A 14,908-nucleotide genomic window follows, 5' to 3' on the forward strand; every position below is an offset into this window, starting at 1 on the left:
AACTAAATCAATTGAATGTATTCATATTGATCAGTGTCGGACACTAAATAGTGGACATGTCTTAGATCAGAAGTGTCAGTGCTATAGAAGATTAGGAAGTATTTTGAATTTACGAGTCTGAAAAATGCATAAACATATCACAATATGTTCAACTTATTTTGTACAAATCATATATACTACTACCTCTCAAGTCCTATAAATCAGATCCAGTCCGCCTCCATATGATCAGCATTACCAATTTCATTGCTATGTTGAGGTGATGTGGATGAGAAGAAGCACCAGCAAATCCTAAGTGTTGCATTAAAGCCACCACTTGTTTTCTAGTCTCACTCAACTCTTGTTTCATTTCTAATTTCTCTTGTTCCTGTTTTTGCAGCAACTCGTTAAGTGCGTGAATCTGACTTCTTAAAGAACAAGTAACAGCTTTAATGCAATACTTGGGATTTGCCGCCTCTTCTTCTCGTCCGCATTCGTCACCTCAAGACAGCAATGAAATTGAAAATGGCAATGATGATGATAGTGATGGTGATCATATGGAATTTATATCTTTTCATCTTACTCAAACAAATTTAGGTCATTTCAATTATAATCACTAATATACAATCACAAATGTGATTAAAAGTATTGTGAGAAGCATAAAAGATGTGCAAAAGTATTGCAAGACGCGTAAAATATGTTCGATCCTTAACTTAGGTTGCTCGACTAAGTTAGTTATGTTTGCAGAATTCTTTTTTGAGTCTCTGTTGGTTTTCAAATCTGCTGAGATTTGCAGGTTTCTTTGTATCTGGTTGGACCTCTTTCGCGTCGGAGTTGACATTTTGGAGGCAGACTGTGAGCTGGGACTTATCTGCCTAGGCTTTCTTTCTACCGCTGTCCCATCATGATTAAAAGTATTGTGAGAAGCATAAAAGATGTGCAAAAGTATTGCAAGACGCGGAAATTATGTTCGATCGATATCTGAGGTTGCTCGACTAAGTTAGTTATGTTGTCTATTAGCAACACTTCTATATGTCAAGCTTAGCTCTCACATGAAACATGATATCATTGTTTCTTCTGTTGATGTTCTCATGAAACAGTTCCATAAAATTTTAAACAAAGAAAACTTAAAAGTTTGTAGAACACCATTAATTTTTTTATTATATCAGACATTTGATTATTTTGTTTATTTATTTATTATATTAAAGGGGAAAATAGGCACATGTACAAATGAATGGTGTTAGGCACATCCGCAACAAGTAAAAAAAAATCGAAAAGAAAATGTCAAAATTGCTAGTGTCGGATGTCAGAACCGGGGTTCGGTCATTCCACTTTGTGTGTATGGGTTTTCAATGATTTTGTCATTTCATCTCTCAACAAAAAAAAAATTATATCAGTTGATGTGACAAATTTTTTAATTTTTTAAATTTGTTGATATAAAAACAAAAACTCAAAGTAGTATACAAAAAACTAACTCAATTGATAGCTAGCAAGTATATTATTGAAAGTGTCGAAATTTGAACTTCAAAATTTTCATTTTTTTACACTTAAATGTGTGAGCATTGACCGAATTGATACAAGTGATAAGGGTCTTGGTATCCTTAAACATGTATTCGGAGATACGTTTCCTGACTATATGTATGGAAAAAATTCGGTTGGGATGGAATAATTCATCTTATTCATCCTATCATAGGATTCCTATGTGCCGTATAAGTTCCCGACGGAGATTAGTCAATGTAGTTTTCTACAATTTTTGCTATAAATTTAGAGAAATATGTGATCAGTAAACTTTTTATTTGCAATATTGTAAATTTTAACTACAAATTCCAACGAAAATTTGCAGGAAATCAAGTTAATTAATCCAAATGATCGTGAGAAATTTGGTTTTGAGTAAATTTTCCATGAAATTTAAATTTTTTATTTTTGGTACATAAAGAGGGCAACAAACCCAAATAAAGAAAAAAAACTACGAAATTAGACGTACATTTCTAGGCATGTAAGCCCCTGAAATGTCATCAAACAAGATACTCTGCAGCTCCCTCGGTGGGGCCTCTAAAACAATGGGCAAAAAGGATTCATTTGTTAGACTATATGAAGCTAACCAATCAGCACATCTGTTGCCTTATCGCAAGGTGTGGTTAACCTGAACATGCCAAGAAAGATTAATAAGATCGCGGATTCGACGAATCAGAACGGGAGTAGCCCCATTAATCTTGCAATTATTTGTAACCATGTCCACTAGCAATTTAGAGTCACTTTCCACAATTAGATGCGAAAAACCTTGGCGTCTAGCTATCTTTAACCCCTCATACATTACCCACATCTCAGCATGAAGAGCATCACATGTTCCGATTTTTCGAGTATAACCTGTTCGCCATTGACCGTCGCAGTCTCGAATAAGGCCCCCACATCCTGCAAGATCCAAGGACTCCTTATAGGCTCCATCACAATTAAGTTTAACCCAACCTCCTTGTGGTCTCTTCCAGCCAATGTAGATAGTGTCAATACGTCTCGACCCTCTTGTTAGGTGAAGATGTCCGCCCCTATCAATAGCTCGAACCAAATCAAGAATGACCCGAATAGGATCAGTAGGCCGATGAAAGTCTTCCTCAAAAATAGATTTGTTCCTCCACGTCCAGATATTCCAACATGTCATCATGAATATAGATCGTCACTCCTCTTTGCGTGTTCCATACACTTGATTGACGATGTTCTTGAAGATCCAGTCCCTGCAATTCAAAGAAAAGAAATTAGTAATATGAATTGAGGCAACTAACTTGATCCATACCTGGGTTGCGTAAACACAATCTCGCAAAACATGTAAAAGTGTTTCGTCACCATTGCCATGAAATTTAAAATTATAAAATAAAAATATAAACAAATTCGAAATGAAAAAAACAAAACAAAATATATAGTTCACTTTCATATTCGTTTTTCTTTTCTTACTACAGTTATCTCTCTCTGTTGTGATCGATTTATTCAATTCTCGCTCTTATCTCCTTTGTTTTTGAATTTCTGATCTTCTACAGAAATATCTTCGATTCTTGGCTGTGTTTCTGATCTTCTATAAGAGTGTGTTTTGATTCTAGGTTTCAGTTTGTAGGTTGCTATAGTGTGAACTGAGGTTTTAAGCAGTTATGATGATTTTCCTGTAATTAAGTGCTTATGTATAAGCCATTTCTAAAAAAAGAAGATAAAATTAAGTCAAATTGTTTTCTTATAAGCTATAATCTGTTTTTATAAGTTATCTTGGAGTGCTTGTAGAAGTAAGCTGTAAATAGCTTCTTGACATGTCATAAGTTGTTTCATTTGCTCTTCCATCAGTCTCACAAGTGCTTATGCTAGTAGGGGACCATTTGGATTGACTAAACAATTTATGCAAATAAATAAGTTTTTCAAGGTAGTTTATGAGAAAACAGTTTATAAAGATACAATTTTTGTTAGTGAAAACTTATAAATTAACATAAAAGTCAATCCAAATGGTCCCCTAGTGATCAGGAGTTTGACTAGGAGGGTAGTAAAGCATGACAAAAAATTATTCATTCCAGGAATCAAACTCAGGTTCTCCAGAAATACATCAAACATGTCTGCTGCTGCTATTTCGATGTTGAATTTAAAATCCAAACACAACATGTCACAAGATTGTATCAATGACTAGATGAAGTTTATGAGGTAGTCAAGTCATGCTAAGACGAAAATTCCTTCAAATTCTAGGGAAACAAAGACAACTTTGGAGCCAACTAAAATGTCAAGAAAAAAGAAACATGCACAAACCCATGCACCATTGATTATTCCACCAGATACCGTTCAAGCCAATCAACCTCCACGTCGAACTAAACCTCAAACTAAATTTAATCGACTTCAACCCACCAACCACGATTGTTAGATCGGGCCCACTCCCTTGTATTGTTTTACACAGGTTTGATCATAGGTGTATTCTGTGTCTGACACCGAGACAATACCAATATTACATTTAATTAAATAATTATGTTAGAAATCATAGCATGACATGATACCAAATCTGAATGTCTGCTATCTGTACTTATCCGGGGAAGCTTACTAGCAATTTCTGTTGAAATTTGAAAACAGAAAATTCTAACATGAAATGATTTCATGCACTTTGAGGGACATACTGTAGTATATTTTTCCATTTGATTCTATGTCTGGTGAAAAAATGGTTAATCATGCATAGCCATTATGTTTTTGCTACCCTACCACTGAAAATTCAACCTCACATTTAAATGGTTAGGAATGATTTTCTTGCAACCAAAAAGATTGATATAGAGAGAGAGTCAATAAGTAATCATTAGCAAGTTACATTTGTGCTATGTCATATCTCCAATAAGCTTCCAACATATCTCTAAGCTGTTTTATACTACTGACACTTATGAGTAAGTTAGGTCATAATTTGAAGGAAAAAATAAATAAATAAAGTGATTCAATATAATCGCGTAAATCGGCATCACACACGAGACATATTTTCAATTTGAAGTGCTAGTGATACATAGTTTCTATATGCTATAATTAGAAGAAAAAAGTTGAATTTGTTTGAAAGAGTTAATTTAGCTTATTTGAACTTAATAGTATAAACACATAAGTTTTTAGAAGAGTTTATGAAAATAACTTACTATATATCTCAATATTTGTTTCTCAATAAATGTGTTTATCCAAACACAGCCTTCTCATTCAACATGCTGAAACCAAAAAAAAAAATAGATAAGTTTTTTAAGAAGTCTTTTATTTATCACATCCTTCTGAAAATTCTATCTGCAGAAAGAAAAAAGAAAAAAAAATCAAAATGTTTACATAGAATGTTGATTTTGCTAGTCATTAGGCTATAAATATCTTCAGTTATGACGTGCACTTCTGATTTTGTTTTTTGGCATTACATTTAGTCTTGATGCATAATAATTCTGCAAATTAACAAAATGTATATGTTAATAAACAACTGTCAGCATTCTGATATGGAAAGCATGTTAGCTTCACTTCACTCTGCAAATTCTAAAATGTCAATCACATATGTATGTAATGTCAGTATCATGTTGATGTTCGACATTAACACATGTGATTGCATTCAACTTATCAAATTATTACTGGTATCGATGCATTAGTGTAAGTATTCTGTCCATGTTAAAGTTTCATAGAAGAGAATGGACATGAATGTTTTCTGTCTAATGTCACATAACACAGGTGTGAGCACAAAACCAAGACCATTAAAATACACTGTACATCCTGATAAAACAGCAGGTACATGAAGTCAAAGGGTCATAAATAAACTGTTCCATGTAGATTCTGATAACAAGTTTCTTTATGCAACAAAAATAATACATTTGGACTAATGTGTATCTATTCTCCTTAGCCAGAGTTATGGATTCAGACATTCAGTGTACTGTGAATAGAAAAAATAAACGCTGAGAGAGCTTTGCCCTCTAATATGGGTCCGTTTAGGTTGACTCGGATTAGTCAGAGTCCAATGTAAGGCGAGGATTTTAGATGACCAGTTCCAGTATGTAATCTCACCAGTTTCATTGAGCTACCAACAATGAAAGTCAGTAAGTTGTAGTACTGCTGCATAAAACAAGAACTGATCTAACAAAGAATCGCATTGCCTACACAGTTGTATTCTTAATCAGATATGTAGTTATCATAATCTGTTCAATTTTAAGGGAAGTTTTCTGCACAAGCAATGACACTATATCCTATAACAGAAAGTTCTGCAATTGAAAATGGATGATATTGATCACATAATATAATTCATAAAATCTTTATGGCAATAATATTCTCACAGGTTGAGTCAACATCCATATTCGGTAAAAAAATGACAATCTGTATTTATAGAAAAGCAAAAAAAAAGAGTGTCCTAGCATTAGACACAAGGCAATCAGGAATGAAACTAAACCATCTTGACAATTTTGGCTATTTAACCTAGCAATATAAATAGATAAAACATGGAACATGACTAATTGAATGAAAGACAAAACAAAACTTACATAATAACGCCAAGGCATCACATACATGTAAACAAAAACCATCACGCAATAAATAATTGAAGCTCTGGATGAACCTTATTCAGTTTCATCAAAAGTTCATTACATTTAATGTTTTCTGCTACAGATGTATGTTGTGAAAATTTTGGAAGTATCTTCTTTATATCAAGATCTTTTGACATGTTACATAGGCAAGCTAAGATTGTTGAAGTTAATTTTGAGTCCAGAACAACATTCTTATCAGCCATTTGTTGAAGCATGGAAACAACTTTTTCTGTCTTTCCCTTTGAACTATATCCCTTTAGCAAAGAATCAAATAGCACAGCATCTGGTATGTGACCACAAGAGACCATTCTCTCATAATGCGCCGTGGCCTCATCCAACTGCCCAAGTTTTAAGAGCCTGTTTATTAATATAGAAAATGTAATATTGTCGGGGACCAAATTCATGTTAACCATCTCCAATAACAATTCGTTGGCTGATTTAATATCTCTAGCTTTGAGGGTTCCGTCGATGATTATATTAAACGAGACAACATCAGGATTGTGATTCGCGTTTCTCATTTCTTGAAATAAACTCCTAGCCTGCTCCAAACTATCTTCTTTGCACAAGGATAACATTAGTGTATTGTATTCACTTACTGTCGGTCTAGTTCCAGAAGCTCTTTTTTTATTGAAAAGTCCTTTTGCAATACTTAGCATTTGCATTTTGCAAAAACCATTAATCAAGACAGTATAGGTCATTGAATTTGGGGGAAATCCCGAGTCTAATGCATCCTTCCATAATTCCAATGCCTTGGTAAGCTTTCCAGCACTTAGATAACCGTCAATCAAAATATTATAAGTTACTATGTTACGCGAGAACCCCCTTTCAACCATTGTATGGTAGACTCTTTTGGCACAACGAAGACGCCGTTCTTTGCAAAGTCCTTGAATTACCAAATTAAACGCAAAGACATCCGGTTTCATATGGAACTCATTGCTCATCAACAGATTCAAAAGGTCCATTGCCTCATCAATTTTTCCAACTCCACATAGTCCTTTCACTAATGTATTGTAGGTAACCACATCAGGTTTCTTCCCCTTCTTCGCCATAGTTTCAACTTTCAAGAATCCTAAGTGCATCATCTACCCGACCTTCCTTACAAAGTCCATTTACGATAGCATTATATGTTACATTATTCGGCTCTTCCCCTTTTTGAACCATCAAATCCAATACTTTAATCGCATCCGACGCCCGCCCATTTTTGCAAAGCCCATCAACTAAAACCGTATACACAACAACATCAGGACGAACCTTACAAGCCGTCATATCATCCAACATTTTCGAGGCTTCTTGCCACTTTTGTTTCTTACAAAGAGCATTCATCAAACAACTATAAGTAACAACATTAGGAGTAACATTCTTCCTCAACATCTCATTAAAAAGTTCCTTCCCCCTATCAATATCACCTTTATTACAAAATCCACTAATCAAAGAACTATACACAAACACATCAGCCTCCAAACCCATCTTCTCCATATCTTCCAACAAACCAAAACCCTCCTCAACCATCCAATCCTTACAAAAACCATCAATCAAAGCACTAAACGTAACCGAATTCGGCTTGCAATCTCCAACCTTCATCTCCTCAAACAAATCCCTAGCTTCAACAAATCTCTTACCTTTACAAAGTCCATTAATAACCGTATTATAACTAACCCTATCAAGAACCACACAATTCCTCTTCATCATATAAAACAAATCCATAGCTTTGTCACAATCACTACTTTGACAAAAACCCTTTAACAAAAGGTTAAAATTATACACATTTAAATGAAAACCACGCTTTTTAATCAACCCCAGAACGCCAAAAGCAAAACTTGGGTTCTGGGTATTGACAAAACTTTCAATCAAAGTAGATAAAGAAGTAAAACAGGGGAAAACAGAGACACTGACCATTTTTGAATGAACAGAGATTACATGGTCGAAGTGTTTTGCTTTTCGTAGGTTGTCTATGAGAGTGTTGCAAGATGAATAAGAGGGTACTGAATTGGGGTAGTTTTCGAGGGAACGATGGAAGTGAGAAAGCGATTCGAGAAGGGGAATTGAAGAAGAAGAAGAAGCAGATGAAGAAAGATGAAAGGAGTGAATAGAAAAGGTGGGATGAGAAGAGTGAAGGAGGCGTTTTGGTAACATTATTAGAAGATGAAGGTGGTGGCGAGGTTTCGGGTGCAGGGTGGTTCTCACGGCGGAAGGGCTTAACGAAGTTCAGCCGGTGGCGGGCTAGGACCCTGCATTACGGGTGCAAACTAAGAGACTGAACATGAACAAATCATTTTTTTGGTTATGGACTTACGGTATGAAATTTTTACCGCCGTTAACAATACTAGTCCCTGTCGAGAAATTTATGGAGCACATAAGGTGAATTCTCCTCGAACTCTCAACTTTCTTATCAGTGAACTCTTAATTCACTCCCTTCGGCCATCATTAACCAAGAAATCTATGAAGCACATAAAGTGAATTCTTCTCAACCACATACTTAAGGGTAAGAGACCAGACACAAACTAAAAAATGCATCCTCATAACCAAGAAATCTATGGAGCATATAAGGTGAATTCTCCTCGACCACATACTTAAGGGTAAGAGATCAGACACAAACTAAAAAATTTATCCTCGTAACTAAGAAATCTATGAAGCATATAAGGTGAATTCTCCTCGAATTCTCAACTTTCTTATCACTGAAATCTTAATTCACTCCCTTCGGCCATCATTAGGGAGTTATGCATCAATAAGGGAATGTGTTTGTTTTTTGTGTTGTTTTTCCTTATGACAAGAGAATGTTTGAGAATTTAATCACTTAAATTATAGAATCAAATTCTTGTCTTATTGTATTTCTATATCAATATGTACAACAAATCTCAAATGTAGCCGGCTTCATAGAATTCTTTACAATGCAATGCCATTTGTAGTTTTGTCCATTGTGTTATTTCTTCTCCATAAAATTAAAAGATGTGCATAACATAAATTCATTTACATGATACAAATTATTAGAATTCTTAGACACAAACATGTCACATGAAATTATTGAGGAGACAAAGGAAGTGTCTCATTGGTTTATCAACACAAAAGATCAAAAGGAAAAGATCATGAAGATTATTCAATACCAAAAATCTCTATATTTGTTTACAACATCATCATCACCATCTTTGTTATCTTCAGCTGCATCTTCTTCATCTTACTCTAAATCTAGAAGTTTGTTGGAATTGATGGAAGGTGGAAGCACTTCTATGAGGAGATTATTTGACATGGAGCATACAAGTTTATCAAATCATTTTGATTATTATAGTGGTTCACCTATTATTAAGCCTATTTCTTGTGGGATAGTGATTCAGAAAGAGAATTTCAAGACCCTTGGGCCTTGATCAAGAAGATTGGATCCACAAGTTCTTATGGTATTGATAGAGAAAGTGAGTTAGCTTCAAAGGGTAGTCACATGGATGGAGATTTTGGTTCTCAAAATATAAATGACAAAAAGGGTAAGCACAAATTGACTAGGAAGAAAAAATTTAGGAGATTGCCTGGATTAGGATTTTGGAGATGCGGAAGATTCGTATTCACTTTGAGATTAAGACGAATTAAATTTCGAATTTGGAGTAAAAAATTCAGCTAGAGACTTCCGATTTACATTGGATATTGATTTCAAACATGATTGAAATCAAGGTTTAACAAAACGGTCATCGACGACAACCTGAATTACTACATCAAAGTTTTGTATGTCTCCACAACAACAACACGGCTGCAAGACTGCAATATCAAGGATCGTGATGCAACCTTGATGATTAAGGCTACATACATTATTATCCACGATATCAAAGATTGTGATGCGACCTAGATTTAAAACCTTAATTGAAATCATCAAGTGGAGAATCTATGAGTTAAAAGAGAATTCCTTCACAAGTTACAAAGTGTTCCTATACATTAGAGAAAAAACTATTACACCTTACAAGTGACACAATGATTTGATACAAGTTTTGCTAAGACACTTCCTTCTTCAATAACCAATCCACTACTTTGTTTATTCCAAAGATGAATCCCATAAGTCTCACCACTAAGTTGTCTCAATTTGGCTTCAACCCATTTTGCTTCACTTCTATCTTTAGGCTTCTTAAAAAATCCACTTATCTTATTCCAATCAGCTGGATAAAAAGCAAAAGGTGGCAAAATTGAAAATTTCAAACCATGTTTTTCCCCAAGTCTTTCAACAACTCTAGAAACAAGGTAAGGACCATTATGCCCCCATTTATTTCCATCAAAAGTCAAAGCAAATTCATTAATGAACTTTAGAAGAAGTGGATGATTCTTATCAAAAATAAGAACAGCATTGTTTAATCTAGTCCAATGTTTAGTACCATAATCCATGCTTTGTGATCCAATACAATTCCTTAAACCAATCAAAGGTTTCAATAGTATAAAATCAATGTCTAAATACACACCACCATATTTATACAAAACAACTAGTCTTATCAAATTTGATAGATTTTGAAACAAAGGAATCTCACCAGGATCTTGTTTTCCTTTCCTTAACTCATGAAACCAAGATTCAGCTAGAGTGTCTTTGAACAAAAATGGCAAGTTTGGTGCTATAGCTTGAACTTTGAACCCTTTATCAATGAATGGTTTGAGAATTTTGTAGCCATGAATTGAGTCCAAACTTCTTGATAGAATTGTCAAACATGCTTTAGGTTGAACCTTGAAAACACTTTCTATAGACAAAAACTCTCTTTCTCCAAATGAACTTGATGGTGAAATCCATGTCATGAAGAATTGTGACTCACATGATTCATTTTTGAGAAATTCATGGATTCTAGTATGGAATTGTTTTGCCAATTTATTTGGCTTTAGAATCTTGAACTCTTGTAGATTCTCTTTAAACCATGTAATTCTTTGTTCTTTGTTGAGATTGAATGGAGCAACTAGTACTTTTGGATTTGCATAATCAACCTCATCTAATTTCTCCTCTTGCATGGAAATTAAAGGTTTGACATTGTGATCAATTCTACTAAGAGTTGACCTTTGAGCTTGTAACATAACAAGACCTTCTTTTTTTGTAGCATGGAGTATAAGAGAATCATGGTGGATAACATGATCACCTTGTATGATAAAGAATATGGTAGATAATGTGATTAGAGAAAAGATAGAAAAAATCTTGGTATGTTGTTTAATCTTGGGATTAAACATTCTATTAGAGTTAGAAGATGTTCTATTAGTTTTTATGAGAGTTTTATTGGGAAAAGGACTTTTAGGATAGATATAACTTTAGGTTTGACTTTGATGTTATGATGAACATATTTTAATTTTGGCGATTTTTGAAGAAAATGATGTATGTTGTCTTTGTTTGAAGTATTCGAAGTTAAGTGAAGATTGGCTGAATTTCAACCATAAGGATAGCCGCCAAAGTCATAAACACACACGTCTTAGTAATACACATTATTAATCATTTAATTTTTGGTTTACCTCTATTATAGCGATGACTAATCTTCATCAGAGAATTTGTTGGACACATAAGGTGTGTTATTTGCTCCCAACTGAATTTTCTTTATGCGCATGAGCCAGGAATTGAACTTCTGACTACATATTTAAAGGGATCAAAACCATTATCATTTGGACTAATTCATTATTGGTATAAACATTATTAATTTAATGGTGGAATATAGGAGTAAAGTCTCCATGATTTCCAAGAAATGTTAAATTACATACATACCCTTCACTAAATTTAGATAATCTATTAATCTATTATCTATTAATATATTATTTGAGAGCCAGTTTTCAAAGACTTTTGTACACATGTCAGCCTCTAAATCATTCTTCTTCCATATTATTTTGGCCATAAATAAATTAAATACTTTATATGATTTTTCATTTTTTTTTCATTATTCCTCAGTGGTTTTTCAACTTTTACCCATGCCATAATAATAATAATAATAATAATAATAATAATAATAATAATAATAATTGCCATTAATACTTACAAAAGGAATTGTTTCTGAATTTTGTATATAGCAACAATTATATAGTCGTTATTTTTTTATTGATCGAAAATCATAAATTTACTCTAATAGTAATTATTTTTGTACCAAAACAATTGTTTCTATATTTTTTTTTATGAAAGGAAGATTGTCAGCTGCCTGCATTAATTAGGAATAATAAGCAATAAGTTACAAATTAGTGTACCAAAAAAAAACTACAAATTTTTTGTTTTTTTGATTTTTTTTACTCAAGCGACAAATTTTTTTGAATTCCCACAATCTTCTCTCACACGTATTGTTTTAGCATTTAATGTGACGCGTAGACATTAAAGAAATTAAAGGAATGGTCAAAATATGATTCTCCTATTACTGTAAAAAGAAACAAATTAAAAACATTAAAGGAATTGACGCCAACTTTTTTTTTTTAACCAAATTCACGCCAACTATTTGTATACAATTCAAAACAGGCAATAAAAAGTTAACATTCAAAACACTGTTAATGTACAAAAAAAATAATAGTAATCAATTCATCCTTCCCATAGTTTTGTTTTAAAAAAAAATTATTAAAAACCTTTTCTTTTACAATATAAAAATTTAAAACATTTTCCTTACAATATAAAAAAATTTACAAAAATACATATTTTAATTCGTTTTTTTTTTAATTTTATGCCAAAATTATTTACTATATATATAATATATATTCAGCCAAATTCAAAGGCTTCCTCATCCTTCCCATCTTTTACCGATCAAGTTCAAAACAAATAGTCAAGATAGTCAAATGATTTTTTTCTTAAAAGTTGTTGATTTTTGTGTCCAACAGATTTATGTTATTTTGGTATTTGGTTTGATACAAAATTATATTATTTTGCCTACTATTTTAATGTTATTTTTAGATGACTAGCTTAGAAAGATCAAAACAAAATTTATTCTTCGCATAAGGTCCAAGACGGAAAATAATGGTTGAAAGACGTCAATATCACAAACAAAAAAAAGGAATGAGATGCCAAATTAATCATCTTAGATAAAAATATAGAAAAAAAATCGGTTAGACCTTTTATGTTTATTATGTTAAAAAATAATCAAGTGACTGTGCGCCATAGGATATAGAACAAATAGTATAATATTGAGATTGTTCTTTAATTCAAATACTGCAAATAGTTTGTGAATTTTGAATGTGCTTGTGAATAATAAATAATACTGGATCCATTTTATTTTTGTAAATTATACTGTAGTTTATATTTATTTTATTTTTTGTCAAGTAGTCTGGCGGCTAGAAATTCCACCCTTAAAGTGGATAAGTGGGATGATCAGGGTTCGAACCCCGATCCTCTGCATATATAATGTAATGTCCAACCAATTGAGTCAAGCTCACGGAACACCGTAGTTTATATTCTACTCTATGTTAAGACGAAAGCCTATTTTTTATTATAATTTCGGTGTACCTATATTTCAACTCATACATCAATACAACGGCCTATTTTTATTGAAATTTATACTGGCACATATATTTCTACTTATGCATTAATAATACAGATGATTTTTTGTTTATAATTTCTACTTAAATCTATATATTTTTACTCATATATTAATATGAAGACCTATTTATTTTATAATTTTTACAAAATCAATATTTTCAGTCATATATTAACAGCGACTCTTTTTTTTTTTTTTTAATTTCAACTAGAACCTATATTTATGCTTACATATTAATACGAGAATCGATTTGTTTTATTTATATTGTAAGCTATATTTCTACTCATATATTGATACACATACTTTTTATTTTGTAATTCATATCCACCTAAAAGCGTTTTTAGGAAACCTCAAAGTCTCTTCCATATATCTCATAGAGAAATTATTTTTTATCAACTTTATAATTCTTTTAGCGGAGAATAATATAAACAACAACTATGATACATTTTCAATTGGATAAAAAAAAATACGAACGACAGGAATTTTTCCTAAAAAATATAAGACACTATACATAAATTTTACGATTAGTTTTTATCACAAAATGTTATTTTAATTATGAAATTATATAAGATTTTAAATGTTTATGTAGTTGTCATTATCTTCCATTAGCATTAAATTTTTCATTTTTCAGTTTAAAGTAAAATATATTAAAATATATTTTTCACAAGTCAATAAATCTAAACACATTTTTACAATCTGGATACTAGTTATACTAGTTACAATAATGCCATGCCCTATTGAAACAAATTCCATGTATACGTTTTTCTTTTGTTGAATTGTCGCATCATATACTAATGAAACTAATTCCACATGTACATAGTTTAATACATAATGGTATGTAAGTGATTATACTTGGGCAGATTTTGTTATTAAAAAACATCTTAAAAGCCTATTAGGCAGATCATTAGGAAGCATAGTATCATGACAGGTATCCATATTTCTTTTTCCCTCTTAAATTTTACTTTCTTGCCTTTCAATAAAAACTTCGATTTCTATGAATCGGATTTTTTTTGCCTTTAAGAAAAAATTTGATTTCTGTTAACTAAATTTTTTCTGAATTTGAACTAAAAAAAACTTCAATTTCTGTGAACCGAAGTTTTTATCAAAAATAAAATTGAATTTTTTTAGAATATAAAAGAAACATGAAGGACTAAAGATAAGCCATCTCATATAATACTATATATTTGTGCCTTATTTCAATCATGTGAATAAGTCAAACTGTATGAGAAAAAGCATCTTCAAAGCATGTGGCATTACCCTAAGAGATCTAATTACGATTTAAGTATAATAAAAAAAATAATCTTTATAAGCTATTAACAAGATGGTTAAGTAACAATCATAGAATCATACTAATTAAAGCTTTTACAAATGATCCAAACAAAACCAACCTTAGAGTATGTAGAGTCTCACATGAAATAAATAAAAAAAACCTATAAAAGTATAACTAACCTAACATCACTCATC

General features: G+C 32.1%; 1 protein-coding gene and 1 pseudogene across 1 annotated transcript; both read right to left on the minus strand.

The window, feature by feature from the left end:
• Positions 1-5,994: 5,994 nt before the first annotated feature.
• Positions 5,995-8,479, minus strand: LOC123885745 (annotated as a pseudogene).
• A 1,368-nt stretch (positions 8,480-9,847) lies between these two features.
• Positions 9,848-11,307, minus strand: LOC123885746 (uncharacterized protein At4g19900-like). The gene has a single exon (XM_045935057.1). The coding sequence runs from the start codon at positions 11,181-11,183 to the stop codon at positions 9,939-9,941; it is 1,245 nt and encodes a 414-aa protein (XP_045791013.1). The 5' UTR covers positions 11,184-11,307; the 3' UTR covers positions 9,848-9,938.
• Between the last annotated feature and the right edge of the window lie 3,601 nt (positions 11,308-14,908).

This window comes from Trifolium pratense, linkage group LG5 (genome assembly GCF_020283565.1).
Source record: "Trifolium pratense cultivar HEN17-A07 linkage group LG5, ARS_RC_1.1, whole genome shotgun sequence".
NCBI classification, from domain to species: domain Eukaryota; kingdom Viridiplantae; phylum Streptophyta; class Magnoliopsida; order Fabales; family Fabaceae; genus Trifolium; species Trifolium pratense.